This window comes from Trachymyrmex cornetzi, unplaced genomic scaffold (assembly GCF_001594075.2).
Source record: "Trachymyrmex cornetzi isolate Tcor2-1 unplaced genomic scaffold, Tcor1.1 scaffold24, whole genome shotgun sequence".
NCBI lineage: Eukaryota > Metazoa > Arthropoda > Insecta > Hymenoptera > Formicidae > Trachymyrmex > Trachymyrmex cornetzi.
Window position 1 is genome coordinate 1207078 of NW_017297060.1, and position 20922 is coordinate 1227999.

Here is a 20922-nt window from a genome sequence, read left to right on the forward strand (position 1 = left end):
TATATATATATATATATATATATACGTATATATATATAAATTTGAACGCGCTCATTATTTATGTAAACATTTTATATGTAATATATTTTGCATTTGTGCAGGCATTTAATATAAATTCATTATTATAAAGATCGTGTGAAGTAATCCTCTCACTGGCTATTAAATTTACATAATATATATGTCTATGTTCGACTTTGGTCCACTTTAGATCTTATTTGTTCGATGTCCGTAGCGTATGTTCTACAACATCCGCCGATGTAGCGAACGCCAAGATCCAACCATTCATCAATGAACTCATGCAAAGAGGCAATTTCTCCTTCTTTCTTCCATCCTTCAGATACTGTATATTTTTCTCCGCTATTAGGGTATACTATCAATGGTATGAGATCGTTTAACTTGTTTTTATTGATATCTTTCAGCAGAGCGGTAACACATTGTGGAGCAATACAATTAACACCGATCGCTAATATTTGTCCGGGTAATGCATTTTTGTAACATCTCACGGCAAGCTCTTGAAAGTTGTTGCCGTCTGCTAAGCTTTTTCCATCATTTCTACAGGAGAATGACAACCATGCCTGCGTATCCGGAAATTCCTTGAGTAGATCAATTATAGCTTCCGCTTCGCGGACACAAGGTATCGTTTCTATCGCCAATAGATCAACACCTCTCTCCAGCAATGCGCGTATGCGAGGTCTATGCCAATTGATCAAAAATTCTCGCGATATGTTGATGCAATACGAACCACTATACTCTGAACCATCGTGCAAACAAGCGCCGTAAGGACCGCAAGATCCAGCGATTAGTGGCTTTCGATTCCTTACATTTGCATCGTTCTCTATTTCTTTACTATAAACGTTAATGGCATCTTTAGCGTAATCAACAGCTTTACGGATGATCTCGAGACTTTCTTCCTCGGTGATACCGAGATGCTTTACAAAACCGTCGATAGTTGCTTGATATGTATTTGTCTCTATGATATCGGCACCAGCACGCAAGAAATCCAAGTGGGTAGCGAAGACGGCTTTCGGTTTCGTTATGAGAAACCGTGCAGTCCACAGAGGATCGCCGTTAATTTTTTCACCTAGGTGGGTGGACAATTGCGTAGAAAAACCACCGTCCAGCACTTTTATCTCCGACATGATTGTTTTTTTTTTTCTCGTTTTTAGAAGTTTATTAAAATCGTTTAATTTTAATTTATTAAAACTTTATATGAAAAAACCGATGTCACATAACGACACAAAAAATTTTACTGCAATACGAATATAAATGTATAGCTTGCATCTCGATTGCTTGATGTGCTCTACGATATTACAAGAAGTTAGTCCAATGCACGGACTTTATAAACATTACGGAGATAACTGTGAAATGGCTTATTGCTGTGTCTACATTTTGATAGTTAATCATTATAGAAGTACGCGTCATTGTCCAAATAGTCGCTTCTTCCGGAGTATTGCGTATTGGTTGTAGATTACTGTATCACGCGCAGCATGTAATCATATCTAATAGCTGATGCAATGTCATTCTTTTTTTATCAGGTATTCATACAAGACGAAAACAGGAAAATACAGATAAGAAACCATCTAGCAATATAAATAAACGTTTATTTTTTGAATCGATCGTTTGACCTTGCAAGATATTTGATACAAAGTTCAGAATATAATCTAAGGCTGCATTTCGTTGCACGCATAATGCGCATGATGTATCGTAATCCTTGTTTAACAACTCTGCGAACAACAAGGATAAAATGATATTTTATGCGCATTACGTGTATTAAATGACGCATATTAAATGACTAAAAGAAAAGAAAAAGCACTAATAATCTTTATCTGTAATGGATTTAAACTATTTCCATTAGTCACTACTACTGCGACGAATCAATGTAATTCTTTCAGTTAATTAGTAATTGACGAACGATGATGTGTGATAATTAATATAACATCGATTTATTGCACAACAGTATTAAATAGAAAAATAGCTTAGAGGAAAGTGGGGCAAGATGAGGTATCCATATATCTTCTAAACAAAAACGCGCGCGCGCGTGTCACAAAGTAATATATTCATAAAAAATTTCTTTTTTCGTTTTGTTTTAGAATGGTGAGAAACTATAAATTCCTATAAATTTATGGATTTAAAAAATTGAGAGAAAATCAGATAATTGTGGACATTCATATTTACCAGTTAGATAACCGGTAATAAAAGTTGTAAAATAGAAATTTTATTTTATTGCAGAAGTCAGTCTATCCAAGATAACAATCAACACGTTAATAGATAAGAAGAAATGATAATATTCATATTATGTATGTATTATTATACATACAGTGAGTGCAAAAAGTATTTGTATAGAGAAAATATTTTTTAAAAAAACTTTATTTTTAAAAAGTCAATATTATCCAGCGAGAAATGAGTCATCGAATCGATGTCGAATCGATATAAATACGATGATTTCAATACCAATTTAATGTCGATTCGATGTTTAATTAATGATCATTTCTCGTTTGGTAATTAACAATTTATTCATAAAGAATAAAATGGACTGTATGTTTCTTAAAATTATATATACCAAAAAGATGTGTATTCATTTTTTATAGAAAATATATCATCTGAAAAATAAGCTAAAGTTAAAAATTGTATTGTTTACATGCTTAAAAAGTATTCCTACAGTCGAGAAATTTAGCTTCTAAAGTCAAGAATATATGCGAAGCTCATTTGTTAATGTAAGAACAAAATGTAAGAACAATATGTATTGTATAAAATTGCTAATTAATGTTTATATTCTACAAATAACTCTCACTATATATATTTGCTTTGATTCTTTTTCGTTTTTAGATATCATTACTCCATTTTATTATAAAAATAAAACACTAGAATATATTATGTATCTCATATGCGATATATTTCACTTGTACAAAAATTTGTTTCTAATTTAATATAATTCAATCCTAATATAATTCAATATAATAATAAAGAAATCCTAATGTCCTAATAAAGAAATGTGCAAATGTTATAAATGTTAAGTACAAAAATTGAGGAGATCTTTATTTACATATTTAATATTGTTACACACACACACACACACACACACACACACACGTCCGTGCGCGCACACGCATGAATATTCACATATAAGAAAAAGCGTATTTTAGTATTAAGCACTTTTATACATTTGCACAGTTTATTTTTCATAAAAAATTAATGAAAGAATTCTCTTTGTCATGAATATGTGTTTGCGATAAAGTAAAGAAATAAAAAATAAAAGTGAATAACTATATATGTATATACATATAAACTTTGAGTTGTGATAGAAATAAAACATATTAGTGATCAAATAGAAAATCTATAACGCATTTTTCCTTATTTTCTGTATGTATCATCTTGCTTAGATATACATGTACTTCTAAACATGTCATTGTACTTTGTACATCATTAAAGACATTATTGTAACGATAGAAATATTACAAATGATGATACCCTAATAATATCACACTAATTAAGTATCTAAATTTCATATTTTTTAAATAACAAATAAATGTGCACAATCCAATTATTTCACATTATACTCTGTATAAGCAAATAAATCAATAGCGTGTAAATATATAATTTGTCAAATATTTTAATTATTTACTTGAAAATAGTATCTCAAAGAATTTTTAATTTAATAAATATTTCGAATTCTATGCATTTTTCCAATTGTTTGCGATAAAGTAAAGCGTCACAATATTTTAATGTTAATTCTTAAAATTAGGTAGTGGCACTTTTTCGTACTTATTAATAAAAAATGATTTTTATAAACATGAGAAAGTATGTAAACAATTTTCGTATAAATCGCTATTACAAAAAATAAATAAAATAAAAATATTTGCGTATTATGCATGAATATACCGCTTCTCTCTCTTGCCTTGACACAATAAGAAATGGTTTTTTTATTTCTACTTATACTAATGCGTTCTCGATATGCTATAATCGCCATATGGCACATTAACTGAGAAATATTTTGCGAAATATTAAATTCGATATTATATCGCGTATTATTACGCGTATTATTAGGTATAATTACAATTATGACAATGTAAAAGATCGTAAGATCATTGCAGTGCAGAATTATGAATAAAAATTACTAAACTGCACTGAATCTTACTATTCAGTAAATAATTTAGTATTCACAACGGCACATAACTACAAAATTCTCAATTAAGCTTTCTGGTCCACCTCGTGATTACTGATCATCACGTAACTAGGATTGCTAAAACTATCCGGTATACCCTTTCTTAAATCATTCTTCTGTTTTGGCATGTTTACATAATTATCTTGCATGCAGATGATGGACGGCGTATAATCTTTTTTATCCGTCGTATCCGTTTGTGCATCATTCACGCCCGTGTCGTTCAGATCTATTAAATGAAGATTCCGTGGCGCGTTGCAATAACCGGAATCTCGATCGATCGGTCTGTCAACTGTCTGATCCTTTATCGCTTGCCTTTGTCGTGCGAATTCTGCTCTTCGCTCGTGAACATTGATCGGTTTCAGATAGGGATCCTCCTCAGAATGCTTTAGCATGGGAGACAGCTCGACCGCGTCCTCGGAATCCGATGCGGGCGATGGAAACTCAAAGTGCGAGTGTTCCTGATGTGGTCTAGGACTAAATATTCCGGACTCATCTGTCGGACAACCGGGGCTCATACATAAGTACGATGAATCCGGCGCGCTTTTCGAGAATGGCGAGTTCACATAATCGTGACTCGGCGACGATAGAACTGCGTGATCCGGCGCGGACATCATTGTCAAATAGTCGTTTTTGCCGCCTTCCAGATTCATCGTATTCATATCCATGTACGGTGTATTTAGACTAATGTAATGCTAGAACAGAGATAAAAAACATTTTTATTATGTATTGTGTCTACTTTGAAACTTATATTATTAATATATTAATTAATCACTTAATTAATATTATATCAATATTATATTAATTATTCAATAATTTAAATATATGATTTCTTATTCTTAATGCTAAACATTTTTGTTGTGTTTTATATTGTTTATTATGTATTTCTTTTTTGAAGAACTATTTATTTATACATATGTTATACTTCTTTCGGTTTGTGTTGCGATCTAATATTGTTACCGTTAAACAAAGATGAAAAAATAACTCACCAATCTCACACTTTCTTCTAATAAATTTCCAATGTTCTCCACGAGATCCGTAAAGCTTGGACGTAGCGTTGGTTTAGCTTTCCAGCACTGTAACATTGTGTTATATACTTCGCGAATAGCGTAATCGGGTTGTTCCATTCTGTAGCCCTCAATCAATTTTTGATACTGCTTCTCTGCCTCCATGCCGGGGTACGGCGTCTCAGCCAAGGTGAAAAATTCCCATAGTACTATGCCAAAACTCCATATGTCGGATTGCGTCGAAAACACTCGATCTCTGATCGATTCGATGGCCATCCATTTTATTGGCACTGGGCCGTCACCTTTTTTCTTATAATTGCCATCTTTGTACATAGTCTTTGCTAGACCAAAGTCACAAATCTTGACTATGTTGTCCTCGGCAAGCAAGATATTTCTTGCCGCCAGATCTCCATGCAAGACCTGAATAAATATACATGTGTTATTATTTAGTTAATGAAAGTATTATTGAAAGTATTATTGAAAGCATTATTTTATGCATTTTATGCATAAAATATTATGAAGTGTGAATATTTGAATAGGTTCAACAAGTAAATTTTATCATGACTAAGGGATGATTTTGCAAATCCAATTTTAAAGAGTTAATTATTTACGTTGTTTGAAATTACACAATTTTTATTTATTCTACATTTATATTTTATTTTTATTTATTAATGAAATTAAAACATTAACATTTTATGCTTCTTTCGCAATTTCTCATTTATCTATATCAAAACTTACGTTTCTTTGACAAAGGTATTCCATTCCACGTGCTACTTGGAACGCCCAAGACAATAGATCTTGAGTACAGATTGGTTTAAGATGTTGGTCTTTGTAGTCACCGCAGTAATTTGATCTCCATCCTGGTTGAGATGAATTACTGTTGATACAGCCATCTGGCGAGAAGTTAATATCTGGAGAATCCGGATTCGTTCCTGGACAATAGTGCACCACCACATCGCCAGTGTCTGAATTCGCACTAAGACTGCGAGAAAAGGACAATGCCGCATATTTTATCCTATCATATGGGCAGAAGAGAAAAGGAAAATCTTGTTAAACCGCACCCATTGCATGCACTAGTTTGTGTGTATGTATTTTACTTAGTGCTATTTTTATTTAACAAAATACATTTTATAATGCACAAATGGTTAATCAAGAATTAGAAATCCTTCCTTAGAAATTCCTGGAATTTCTCATGCAGATTAAATTATTAATGCAAGATTCTTTGGCGTTAGTAGTATATAAATTTATTTCATTAAAAATACATTTAATTAAAATTATAAACAATATAAAGTCATTAATTGTCCAATTTTAATTCGATTGATATTTTCTCTATAAGTATCATACATGAAGCAAAAATATTTGCTTTTTAGTTAATTTATATTGTATTTATATAAAAGCGTGAGATTTTAAATGCAGCCAGTTTAGAATGCAATCAAAAATATTTCCTAAATGTTAGTTATACTTACTAATAAAAAAAGATAAGTATGATAGTTATAATAATATCAGATTGTTTGAAAAATGATCGGTAGACAAACCTGTTATTACTACTGACGCTATTCGTTCTCATCAGTATATCCATACCGATATTAAGATCGAGTTTCCCAGTCTTAGGATCGATTTGATTAATAAAATCATTTCTATGTCGTAAAAGGTAATTATGCAAATTGCCGAAACGACAATATTCGACAATCACCAGTAATTCGCCTATTGTATAATAAAACAATTTTAATTATTAACGCTTGAGCATACTTAACTTTATCCATTCCGTCTTTGCTCACAATTGAGTAGGTATATTTTTACTTATATATGTATACTTTTTTAAAAGTGCGACATTTTAATAAAGCATAATTATTAAATGTAATTTTTGTTTTTCAACAATACATACGTTTGGATATATTTTTAGTGCAAGCACCAAGAAGATTAACGACGTTTAGATGCTTTCCAAGATGCACCATAATTTTAAGTTCGCTCGCAAGTGCACGAACATAAGTAGGATTCGTAGTTCGACGAACCATCTTCACAGCAACGGTAGTAACAGTTTCACTTTCGCATATTCCATGCGCTTCCGCTTTCATTACAACGCCGAATTCACCACTTCCCAATTGTTTTCCTAAAAAATAATCAAAATGATTATTGTATTAAACTGGCTTGATATTTATTATATTATGTAAAACACAATCACGCTTACCAAGCTTTAATCGTTCCCTTGGAAACTCCCACTTTTTATCGTAAGGTAGTAGTTCGGCTTGATCATCAACAGTCAAATCTGGATTTAAACATTCTAAAGCACCTTCTTCAAAGTGCATAAGACCCGCTTCCATCAATTCTTTCCTCATTTTCTACGTGACGATTCAATTTTAATTTAATTAGACTGCATTATCCATAAAATATTTTCTTATAACGTTATATGGAATTATATTTCATATAAAATAACAAAACAGTTTGCTCACTTTTGTATTTATCAAATCATTATAATATATTACTATAATAATTTTATAAACATACAAAACTTTATCACACAAACTTTTTTGTTGCTATGTATGTTTCTATATAAATTATAATTATAGAATGTATAATTTACCTTTTCACGACGAACTTTAATCGTGAAGAAGATTGCTAATATCACTAGGAAAAAACCCAGAATAGCTATTGAAGTAGCTAATATTATGTCAAGTTTGTGCCCTAAAAAAATTTTAAGTTTTGTAATATTATTCTACTTAACATTATTTCTTTTTTAATACAATATTTGTTGTTGTAATATTGTTTAAAGCTTACATTTTGCATTTTTCACCGTTATTTGCTGATAAGTCTCGTTGGTGCCAAGTCGGCTAATAGCCCGACACGAATATTTACCACTATCGTGATGTTTTAAATATTTTATATTAAGTTCTTGATAATCATATTTAAAAAAATATTGATCATTTTCTTTCAATAATACATTGTCCTAAAAGTTATTAAACATAGAATATAGTATACATCGCACTTTTTTTATTTTATTAAACGACAATAATTATAAATGCATATGTACCTTATACCACATAACTGTTGGTTTGGGCATTCCTTCAGTAAAACATTGCAAAATTACCGTCTTGTGACCTTCGGCCATCACATCGATAATTCTTATTTTAGTTTCATTCATATTTGTTTTGGTAAAATATGGTGATACAGGATCTACATAACATAAATTATATAAAAAAAATCAGTTTGGACATTTTATCGTGTAAACAGGTATTGATTTAGAATAGTAGATATATTTTTATAATAAATGAGCTTTAGGTATACGAAGATATACAAAGTATTCCTCGAATCGGTTGCCACGATTTTTGAGATACTTTCGATGGGTTGACGATAAAATTTTTTAAGAAAATTTGTCGATTTTTAATAAAAAAATAATTGTGTAGAAAAAATTTCAAAATTGTTCATTTTTTTAATAAACTAAAATCAAATTATGTTTTTTTTAAATAGAACCATATTTTTTCTATATTTTTATAATACATGAAAAGATAAATTAATCGATATATATATATAATATTATAATTGACATATTATATATGTTAATTACTTGATCCCAAGATAATTTAATTAATATTTACAAGATAATTCACGAATTTTTGTCATCGATAATTAAAGCAGAGACAAATGTAAATAAACATGAATGTAGAGAACATATATAGGAACATACACACAGAAACAGTAATCGTCGAATTGATTCGTCGAAATACGTAAAGAAGAATCGAAACACATATAAAGTAACAACCGATTTGAAGAATATCCTATATATTTTCATATATTTCATATAATAAAATTTTTAAAACATTCTGAATTTATTAAATATTAAATCTCTGTATAAAACTTCTTTGAAAGAAATGTATTTATAAAATATTGATTGTGAATTAAAATCAATTATTAAATATATGTATAAATACTATAAATTGAATAATTATATTGATGTACCGTGAATAATTAATTTGTAGTTTGTATAATCAGAAAGAACATCTGGGGCCTCATAATACATTGTATTCATAATTTTTCCAGTACAGAAATAATTTTGGGCATCTGATTCTTGGACACGATAGAGTTTCAACGTTGATCGATAAGTGAATGGAGTTTTATGTCGCACAATGTGTAATCTTTCTAAAAATAACAAAGGTGTAATTAATATTTGCGTTAAATCATCTGTAAGTGTATATGCGCGTGCGTGCGTGCGTGCGTGCGTGTTTTTGTTCAAATTTATAATATTTTATATACCATCATATATAATATAATATAAAAATAATACACATATATGTATAATATATAATAATATAAAAATGAGATATTATTAATTATTACATTATTAATAAGATATTATTATACTTCTTAACTTAATTGAAGGAACTAATAATTATTATTATAAAAATTATATTATAAGTTTTAAGTGTAATTACAAATATTAAATTATCATACTCATAATATATAAATTGTATTTTTACCTATCATTTTTTGTAAAAGCATTAACATTTTCAGAATTTATTTTTCTCAAAAAAAGATTCTATAATTTATATTATCTTTGATATTTATAAGTACTTTCATTTTTTAATTTATTTCGATTCAATTCTCTTAAAATAATTACCTGTTTCCATAAGTGGTTCTTCAGTTTCATTTACTAATGTGGTCCATGTAAACTCATCTGTATAATTGTAAACGGAAGCAGCACATATCAATTCTATGTCATCACCTTTTGTCACAGGCTCTTTTGGTCCAATAATACCAAACGCACCTAATCCATCTAATTGAAATTTAAAGAAAGATTATTGTATTTGTTTTTTACATGCAAATCAATGATTGTCATTAATACTTTATTACGATTAGTTTCTACACTTACATTCACTAAAGAACTAAAGGTAAAAATCAATCATATTTAATAATCAACCACTGATTCATTGATCTGTCTTGTCTGTTTTTTAGAATTTATAATTAGAATAAACAAATCTTCTTAGTTAAAAAATTTAACTTATTAATTGACACATATCCGAAGTATATCAAACGATGTTAATTTGATTACAAATATGATTTCAAATTATAACAGTTAGACAAAAAAGTATCCTTAAGTATTCTTAAAATATTCTTACCTGAAACAAGAATGTTGTCAGTCACAGAATCACAGGCAAGACCATTGCAAGCTTTACATTTTATTTTTCCGGATACTTCGATAGGCATTTTTAATATCGATTCGAATCTATAACTAGAGCTATAAGCTGCGCTTTGCGTCATGTCCTATAAAATTTATAGAATTTTCCTGTTATAAAAACAAAGATAGAGACGTACCTAATAAAATCAAGTTCACATAAAGTTGTATTTACCATCGGATATACAATTGTTGAATTCTCGAGTGATGGATAATTAGGACATCTCAGAAAACTCCATGTTATATTCGGAGACGGATTTGATATCACTTCACAATGAAATTCTGTACTTTCGTTAGGTGGATAGTAAGAGTCAATACGCGTCAGTATAGAAACCGGCTTAGCTGAAATTAATAGTAATGCAATATGACTAAAGTTATAAACAAATAGTTGTACATTATTATATTTACAGTGTATTTACGACAATCTTTTTTAGTTAACGTTAAAAAATAATTTCGATACCTATGACATTTAATGTAAAGTTCAATTTTTCGATCATGTAGTCATTTTTTGCTTCAAGTGTATAGTTTCCTGAATCTATGACACTTAATGACATTATTTTCAAAACAGTAGCTGTTGCACTTGTATTCACAAAATATTTTGGGCTCTCAATAATTTCCTCAGAATTCGGTTTAAACCTACAATAAATAAAGTACATATTTAACATACTTATTACGAGTAACGAATAATAAAAAGAATATCTTAATTACACGTGATTGATTAATTTATTCGCATTTATATACATGAATATATTAATATAATTTTCTAATTTTAAAAAGTAGATCTTCTTATAATACATTGTAAAGCATTGTAAAACTTTACCACTCTAAATGAGGTTTCGGCCATCCATCGACGTATACGACCCACTGAATATAGTTGCCGCTTTCAGTTTGATAATATTTATCAGTATGTTGAGGGATAAGATGGATATATTTCATTTGAGGGTCTGAAATAAAAACATATCGATTCGTTTTATACACAAAAAATGTACACAGAATTTGCACTAATTTTATATTGAGCATTGTAATGGCGCATTGCATGCTTTTTAAAAAATATGTATATACCTGTTTTATGATACTTGTATATAATCAGCCAATTGAGATTTATTGCATGTATATATATGTATATATAGTTTCACCACAAATATAGGTTCTTCAGTTATATGTATCTGATAATAAGTTAATAATAAACTAACCGTGTATCGTGATATTCTTCGTTATCTTCTTGATGTCATGAATCGACCTAATGACGCACTCATATTCTCCCGCGTCCTCGTCCGTTACGTTAAGTATCGTCAACTGACACGTAACTAGGACAGAATTCCCGTCGAGCTGTTTTCTGAATTGTTGAGTGCTTATTCTACTGCTATTCTACAAATAAAAAAACAAGGTCACATGTGTACATGTATGCAAATAATAAATATTGCAATCAAAAAGATCTAGAAAACCTGTATTGCTTCTATGTTAAAATATGCGTTTTCAATTTTTAGGTAAGAGAGTGAAAAGTCTCTCTCTTAGAGTCTCCAAATTAGGATTTTGCTTTTTAATTTTTATTTGATGAAAGAATAAATAATTAAATATTAACTTCGGTGTTAAAAAATTTTCTCCTATTTTTCTAAAGAAATTTATATTTTAATAAAAATAATTAACATATTATGTCCGTGAGAAACTGGTTAAAAAAGATATAAAAAAATCTGTGGAAAGAGGAAATTCTCAACGTTACTAGTTGCGCAGATTTTTTTCTACATTACCAATTGAGGTAATGTAAAAATGTTGCACTTGTACCAATTACACATTCATAATTAAGATTTAATTTTACTCTAATTCTGTTTTTTATTATACTGAGATGGTGTATTTACCTGTTGCGGCGTATTCCAATCAAATACATATCGCATGGATATCTCTACTTCAACAGTACAATTTACACGAAGATCTTGTCCGCGTGTAACATGCAGAAGACTCTCATCTTGAATTTTTGGATCGGGTAAGGTTTGTTTTACTATGCAAACAATTTAATCATTCTTATTAAACGGAACAATCGACATTGTTTTAGTATGAAATTTGAACGATTAAAATTTTGAAGCGGTGCTTTCGAATGTCATATATAGGAAAGAGTGGGAGAATTGCAAATACCTAAAAGAAAAGTTAAATAAACAATTATTTATCAACTATATAGAAGTTCTTATTCAAAGCATATTGTCTTTAAACTAAAATAATTATCATTCTTATATTATCAGTATTAATTATAATTTTAAACAAAAAGACAAGACTCAAGATTATCCCGCGTGGCAACAGATAATTCCGAATGATACAAGAGTTTTGTTTTTTGTTTAAAATTGTATTAATATGACTATATGAATGCTAATTATTGTTGTTTAAAGTCAAATAACTGAAGTGTACTTGTTTAAAGACTACTATGTTTGATAAATAATCATCAGTTTTATTTAACTTTTTCGTTAAGTATTTGCAGTTTCTAGGTTCTTCTCTATATATACTTACATATATTACATAATATATGTGGCTAAATTAACATCTCGAATCGAGACCACACTTACAGTGCACAGACAATACGTAATTGACCGCGTGCTCCTCGTCGTCCTTCTCTATCGAGCATTTGTACCAATTGCTATCTTTTACTAGTAGGTTCCTAATCGTGAAACCAATTCTGGGATCAAATGATGCATTCTTTAATTCTTCTTCCTGCATTAAAGTTGAAAGATTTTAGAAACATTGCAATGAATAACAAGTTAATAAAATTAGCTGTTTTTGATGATATTTTATCATGATATCAATTTATAATATATATTAGAAAAAATGATCTTACGGTTTCTACTGTGAATAACTAATTTGCTTACTGCTTTATTACGTTTTATTGCTTAAACTTTTTTTGTGTGCCCTTGCTCTAAGCGTGAAGATAAAATATATTGATATATGTATATTTCAACACATTTAAAGTTTTTATATTTTTGAATCTATATTTTAATCGTTTAGAGCCAAATATAATTTTATTTAACTTTATTTTTAAATTGTTGCGAATTATCTTCCTCTAATTTATTTGTGATATACTCACGTTATTATCGGACAAAATTGGTATTAGATCTGGCGATGTAGGTCTGCATGGTATTACGATGCTGCCGCCAGCAACAGCACTAAGATGGGCATAAGTATCCGCTTCAACAAATAAATTTGTATTGGCTGCAATAATGTGAAGAATGTTGAATGCAATGCGAAGACACAAATATGTCAAGTAAGATGCAAGCACAAATATTTCCTCATTGATCCGCATATTAACAAGATGCACGCGATTTGATCTTACATTTTACATAAACGTACAACCAGTTCACCTCGGGATCCTCTCTCTCGTAGGAATTTGTAATAATTTCAACATTACGATCGGCGCAACCATACCAGCCTGTATCACCGAAAACGGTGTTTGGCCTTTGAAAAACATATTTGTAAATGTCATTAATTTCATCATTTTTTTCGGTCTTTTTAGGGGTTGAAGTATTAACCTGTCAGAATAATAAAAAGTTTGATATATCTACATGTTAAAAATTTAAGATAGGAATACTGTAACTTCTAATGCAACTTTTATTTTTATAAGAAAGTACAATAATGTTGCTTTATAGAAAATATATCTCAAAATTTTTTTACCTGTAAAAGAAAAAATATCAATTTCTCTAAATTATTTAGATAATAATTATATGAAAGAGCTTTATATATGTAATAACTATAAATAAACAATTAATCAAAATTATTTAATTTTGTAATAGATTATTCAAACAATTTTTATATGGGAATGAAAAATATTCCAATCCTTCTAATGTAATTGAACTTGTAACTTGAAATGTAAGATAAGATAGCGATATTTATTAAGCGATAAATACAATAGGTAATGTCGGAAATTAGCTTATAAATAAAATTTATAGTGCATACCGATTCTCCAAAATCGTTGGGATAAATAAACTTAATGGGTGTGAAGCCAGTGCATATAATTTCTAAAGGTTCTCCTTCATTTATTACGATTTGATCTTGATTGGGCGAGATAATTGGTTTGTTACTTGCCGTTACTAAAAAAAAATCAAAATTATTAATTTATGTGATTTAAACACGACCTTTGCTTCTGTTATATCTATATTAATAAAATTTATCAGATAATTGATAATCTTTTTTTATAATTTTAACAGAGAAATGTTATTTATTCCAAAACTTCGTATCAATAACATCCAGTAGCTACTTTTAAATAGCGATTTGTCTTACGATAATGCTACCGCGCATTTCTGTCGAAATACTATAGAAGCTAATGTCGCGCAAAAGGCGGGAATAATGGTTAACAGTTCCGAAAGAAACGTCGTCACGTTAGCCGCAATGTCCTGCGGATGATTGGCTTTATCTGACTCTCCTCGTTACACTCTCGTCTATATGAAAGGACGCACGTGCCGTCAGTCTGTTTCTGCGCAAATACGACTGTGAGGAAGGAAGTCCTTTTTTCCTCTCTTGATAATGAGTTCATATTATCAGCCAGCGTGTTTGTTGCAGAAGCCGTAAGAAATATAGAAACGCGAGCAACTGGGATTTGTAAATGAATGTAAATGATTTGTACGAATAATTTCAAACTGATTCAAATATAGTAAAGAGAGCTACATATGCAAATTTATGACGGGAAGTTTATATGTTAATCTCTGCACAGTCATGTACGTAAATATGATATGAAACTTGTAAATAGCATAATAAAAAAAACTGTTGCGTTGCTGGAAATATCTCCGTATTGTCAGGTCACAAAGTCATAATTAAAAATGATTGCGAGATATGACGGAATAAAATGAAAGTTAATAGGAAGAATTATTAATTAAATTTGAAAAAATTTGATCTTCGAATTTAATCCTAATTTTCTAATAAAAAGTTTAAAAAATTTGATAATCGAATTATATTTAGATTTTAAAATATTTAAGATGGTTCATTAGTAAAGTATCGAAAATAAGGGGTGCCTCATCAGGGCTTATCTAAAATTACAAATATCTGTTATAATTTGGATAAAATATTGAAACTACGTGTATATATTAATAAAATCGTATGAAACATACGTAATAAATCAAGAGCTGCATTTTTATCAAACAAAAACAAAGAGATATTGTGTTTACTTTTCGAGGTTAAATTTGTATGCAAGTTTATGTATGTAAATATCTTTCCAGAATGGCCGACAACCTATTACTTTTTTGTATCTTTATAAAAAACTATGATAGTAATAATCTCTATGGAACTTTTGGATTATATGGCATTTTATAAAATAAATATTAAAAATAATAAAACTATTATGTTACACACACAAATATTATTTCTTTGAAGCATTAAAGATGCTATAAAAATAAATTTAAAAGGATAGCAATATTAACAAGAAAACATAAAACGACATTATAATATTGTATTTTTAAAAATATGCGTTTCTGGTTGAACTACTCTGAATATGTTGTCATCGAACAGAACATGTACTGCACAAATGAAATGACTAATGCTACCACGTATTATTCGTTTGCAATGCTGTCGATATCATCGGTGTTTTTTTTTAAATGATGTTCACATCTTAGAGATGACTCTACTTTTGTTATCCATGTGATCTGTATGAAACATCTTTAGGTGCTACATTACGGGTAGACCTTGGTTACATTAATTGATCATATTACTGGACGTCCTAATAAAAATCATTATTATTTGTTAAGACGCCGCATGAAACCTAGTTCAATAAAATTTCATCAATAGATATACCGCTAAGAGATCGGCTATGAGAAATCGTAAAGAAATATCTTATATAAAAAATAAGTACGTAAAAAGTAAATATATTTTATAAGATATATTTTATAAAATATCTAATTTATTTGATACAAAACGTTATGTTATTCCAAATTGCTAATACAATTCGGCAACAATTACTTATTATGTTAATTAAAATCAAATTGATTAAAAATATTTTAATAAATAATTTTTTAAATTAAAGAATTTACTTTTTACAGAAATAATTAACTACAGTTACACAATTTTTTTTTTTAAAAGTTACTAGTTATTATTTGTTGACTCTAAAAAGTAATACTCTATAGTTATAATTATTCAAAAGGTAACGAATCAGTATTTTTTAGTCAATTTTTTATTGGTTTTTTGTAATATTTCTAAATTGCTAATCTAATAAATTAATATATAAACTTGCCATGGAATTAAAATTATGGGATTACTTTGATTTTTAGTTAAAAAGTTTGTCAAATTTATTTATGGTTATAATTTCACGAAAATATTAAGATTACGATTTGATATTTATTGATACGTTTCTATCATAAGCTCTGATTCTGTTAAAAGTTTATTGTTTTTCTATGAATGTATTTGCCTATAATAGTCGTTTTATTGAGACTGCTTTATTGGCTTAGTGTACAGGTGAGAGAAATTTGCCGTTTTACGGGTCAAAGCATGAGTCACATAGCATTCATGCTACGTGTGTCTTCCAGTCTACTACTCCATTCAACTAACTCTATCGATTACTCCATCGACTCACAATTATTTATAAAAGCGGTTCCAGTAAATTTTAATCGTATTAGTGTAGAACAATATTCGCTGAGAAATCACTGCAAAATTTTGTCATTAAGTTGCGAAATATAAAATGGTTCTATTGTGAACAAAATAGTACAGTGATAAAAATATTAAAAATCAGTGAAAACTAAAACCGAGTTCCTAGTAAATTTGATAATTCTGACATTTCTGTGGAAGCTATAGTTACAAGATAATATCTACATGATCGTGTATTAAGTATTTTCAAATTGTCAAAATTTTTTGTATGAAATTATAATTAAAATAACGGGATGAAAAAGTAAAATTTTATCATATTGTATAAACTACATTATAGATCTGGTATATGAATTATTACGATTCTAAAAACTCATATCATATCAGAAAACTTAGATATGATACGACGTGACAGTTAAGTCGTTTTAGAAAGTTTTAAGAGCAAAAATCATGTTTGAATAAAATCAAACAAAATCAAAGTTCGACATTCTTCAGGCAATTTATGAAATGACGCTAATTTAATCAACCGATCGGTATTTGCTGAATATGCTTCTACGTCGCGTCGTACACATCGAATAAAAATCCGACCCCGACACCGATAAATGTGACTCAATGGCAACGCGACCACGTGACCACGTTACGTTTCAGTGAAGGATCTCCTTACATACGAATAATGTGCATCAGGTGTGTCGTATTAATTACCTTGGCAGAGCGCTAAGACAATAAGCGCCTGAACACGTCGTGCGCGGTACGGCAACATTTTCATTTCTCGCACATCTTATCGGTTTCTCACATCTTCGTACATCGACACAGAGCAACTGAATTTTGTACACTGATGCAACACGAACAGATTGGACGCGTTGCGTCCCAAAGAGGAGGTACCGGAATCTCTCTTTGTGGACCCAGACACTCTCTACTCCGGAGACTTTCATACTGAAGCTCGCCGCAGGCGCGACTCAACAGGCCCCACCCGGCAGGTTCCCCGTTCGAGTACTTACAAGAGACAACGTCATCTCTCGACATCATTCGCCTCTTACGAGAGACATTTACATTGAACTGATTTTTAGATCGTCAATCGTACCGACCGGCAATCGTGTGTATAAAAATATATATATAAACTACACTGTAGATTGGTATGTGAAACTACTGCTCCAATTCTGAAAAGACTCGCCTATATCGTATCGGAGAAATTAGATATGATGACGTGATCGAATAATATGGATCATCTACGACTTTTAAGAGCGAAAAATTTTTGAATAAAATCAAATAAAATTTTGTACTCTGTGTCTCACATATATAAGTATATTATAAATACACTTATGTTAATCATATGTTATACTTATCAAAGTAATAGAAACATCAATTTATGAGTTAATATCTAAATATATATTTCATGTTCTCATAAAATATATGTTAAATATATGTTAAATATATATAAATTAATATGTATTCGAAAATACTAAAATTTATTTGAAAATTATTTCTATTTCTGTGAATTTATACAACTTGGGTGTTTATAAATTTGCTTAACGTTCAAATATCGAATAAATAAATAAATAAAAAGGTAATATTTTCATCGAGATATCTAATTTGCCGAAAATATAAATTATTATTCTTTTTACGTAGCTTTTACATTATATAATTAAAATTTTTATCTTTATCGCCATGCATCACATAGACAGAATTATAGTGTTGAACAGGAGAGTTAAATAAATAAAGTTGATATAGTACACGCAAATGACAAAGCACCAGCAGAACTGTTGTTACAATTTTTGCCAGTAAAATGGATTTGAAGTAAAACTTGAGTTAAAACTTTACAACTTTAAATATTAAACCTAATTTAAAATATTGATATTGAAAAGTTTTTATATAGTATTGATGTTTTATTATGCAAAAATTGATCAAATAGTAATGTTTTCAATTTTCTGGTTTCGAATGGAAATAGGCTATTCAGACCGAAAGTCTAAATTTAAACCAAAATTTTAAACGTCATTTGAAGATTAACATTTATCAAAAAATAGTACAAAATTAAGCTTTATGTTTTTTTCGCATAGAACCCGAATTTGCAATACAAAATACCTTATTTTATTAAAATATCGACTTTTAGTCTGAATAACCGATTTCCATTTGAAACCGGAAGTTGAAAGTATCACGATTTGATGGAGTGTATCTGCCGATTCATTTATCAAAATTTTTAGAATTTTTCATAAAAACCACTTCCCTAGTTTTTAAATAGGTGGCGCAGTTAATCTGGGACATCCTATATGCATATATACAGGGTGTACTCATTTTAATTTTAATTATCTACCTCGAATATCGAAAAAAATGTATTTTCGATAAAAATGCTTTGGATAAAAATTGTTTGATTTATGTGTATGATAATCACAAACTAGAAATGTATATGACTTTATCATCATAGGCTTAAAATGTGTTATTATAGAAAAACCCTGAATTTATAAATCCTTAATAACATGACTAAAAAATAAAATAATGAAATTTCTAAATATGTGTGTGTGTGTGCATTGTATAGGGAATAAATAATAATTTTTTTTATTTATAATTTCTTATTGGAATTTCAAGATAACATTAACCTTCTTTACAAAAAATATCAAATATTGTCAGAAAAGCCATATTCTGCACATTAAACCTCAATTATCTTTGAAACCTGACGTGCTAAAATTTTTTGGTTTGAAGTATCACGCGCGTTTTCAGCGTTCAAATAAATATTTATAAGAAATACCTAATCCGGTTGAAAATCATTTTTGCTGTAAACAAGTGTAATTCTCATAGAATGAATTCATTTACATATGTACACATACGCCCGTAAATTGCAATTTATTAAAGATTTCCTTTTTAGAAGATTAGGAAGTTGTATATAAATAGGGATGTAGATATTTTGAATCATACAGCACGAAATATTAAAACAGTTTGTTATTTCGGGTGTGAGATACTTGCTGCTAAACGGCTAATTTTTAACGAATTTACAAAATAGTGTCACTTTTTTTATATTTAGAAAGCTGATAATTTTATTTTATAACAATTATTTACACTGATTCTTTGCGTTAACATTTTGTGTGCTATCCCTCTTCCAATGCGACTCTATGTTATTGAAACCTTTATATTAGCATGAGCTAATTGTGAAAACTGGCGATTATTAAACGAGTTAGCAGGAAGAATTGACGTAATTAACACGTCTTTGTTTCTTCAGAGTAATTTTTTTGGTAACATTCTGTAACTTTCTTTTAACTAGTATATAAAAAAGAAGCAATAAAATTATATATAATTTTATATACAGTTTTTATTATTTTATTATAAGGAATATTACTATTTTATATATTATTTGCTAAATTATTAAAATAAGTAAACTTTGAAAATATATATAATTAAATATTATTAAAGATCATTATTAAAGATTGTAGGTAAATGTTAGTTAAAGCTTATAAATTTATATAATAATGGCATTATAGTGTCTGTCAATGAGTTATGAAATTAAAATGTTATTAAAATTGATAATTGAATTAAATTTTATACTATTATTAGTTAAAATTTAATGTAAAAGTTATTATAATAGCAAAGTAGATAAAATAAACATATTATAAATAACGAAGAATATTGAGTTGCCAAAGAATAGTAATAATATTATTATATAAAACTGATGAATAAAAGATAATTAAATTTAAACATGAATCAAATAAACATAATATTTATATCTGATGTGTAGCAGTATTTATATGGTAACTTCCTTATTGCAAATATTTTAGGTGTTTCTATGTTTCATATCTCATCAGAGTGTATAATAATTTCTTTGGACATGATAATAAAAGTGTGAGCTATATCCAAACCGCAGTTTCCGTTATTATATTCTCTCATTTTATATTTATAAATAATCATTAACTTTTCATACATTTCTTTGTGCAATTTGATATTGTTGCAAATAAGATTGTTGCTATTATATAAGGTCTCTTTGTGCAAAATTTATTTAGCATCCACTTAAAAGAAATCGAAATTTCTGAATGATAAAAAAAACTTGACATTTTTAAATAAAA

At 28.8% G+C, this 20922-nt stretch overlaps 2 protein-coding genes across 3 annotated transcripts; both read right to left on the bottom strand.

Moving 5' to 3' along the window:
• Positions 1 to 101: 101 nt before the first annotated feature.
• Positions 102 to 1465, bottom strand: LOC108761162 (homocysteine S-methyltransferase YbgG). The gene has a single exon (XM_018507555.1). It carries the CDS (start codon positions 1137 to 1139, stop codon positions 183 to 185), a length of 957 nt encoding a protein of 318 aa, XP_018363057.1. The 5' UTR covers positions 1140 to 1465; the 3' UTR covers positions 102 to 182.
• A 2286-nt stretch (positions 1466 to 3751) lies between these two features.
• Positions 3752 to 17963, bottom strand: Pvr (PDGF- and VEGF-receptor related). Of its 2 annotated transcripts, none has more exons than XM_018507554.1 (22): positions 17579 to 17963; positions 14267 to 14400; positions 13647 to 13842; positions 13401 to 13525; positions 12886 to 13030; positions 12190 to 12329; positions 11527 to 11701; positions 11154 to 11277; positions 10794 to 10969; positions 10509 to 10675; positions 10278 to 10422; positions 9779 to 9934; positions 9121 to 9300; positions 8195 to 8337; positions 7942 to 8110; positions 7748 to 7848; positions 7355 to 7505; positions 7052 to 7276; positions 6702 to 6870; positions 5905 to 6148; positions 5149 to 5586; positions 3752 to 4854 (listed from the first exon to the last, which is right to left on the bottom strand). In XM_018507554.1, the coding sequence occupies exons 1-22, from the start codon at positions 17640 to 17642 to the stop codon at positions 4189 to 4191; spliced, it is 4233 nt and encodes a 1410-aa protein (XP_018363056.1). In that variant the 5' UTR covers positions 17643 to 17963; the 3' UTR covers positions 3752 to 4188. The 2 variants fall into 2 exon arrangements, with proteins under 2 accessions (XP_018363056.1, XP_018363055.1); XM_018507553.1 differs by having other exon boundaries at positions 5905 to 6181.
• Positions 17964 to 20922: the final 2959 nt, after the last annotated feature.

Excerpts from the sequence above, each read along its gene's own strand:
- Pvr (XM_018507553.1), bottom strand. The coding sequence starts at position 17,642 with ATGAAAATGTTGCCGTACCGCGCACGACGTGTTCAGGCGCTTATTGTC. Across the intron at positions 7,506-7,747 it reads TTAAAGTTCGTCGTGAAAAG|AAAATGAGGAAAGAATTGAT; the intron begins GTAAATTATACA and ends ATCGTCACGTAG. Across the intron at positions 6,871-7,051 it reads CACTAAAAATATATCCAAAC|GCGAATTACTGGTGATTGTC; the intron begins GTATGTATTGTT and ends ATTATACAATAG.
- LOC108761162 (XM_018507555.1), bottom strand. The coding sequence starts at position 1,139 with ATGTCGGAGATAAAAGTGCTGGACGGTGGTTTTTCTACGCAATTGTCC.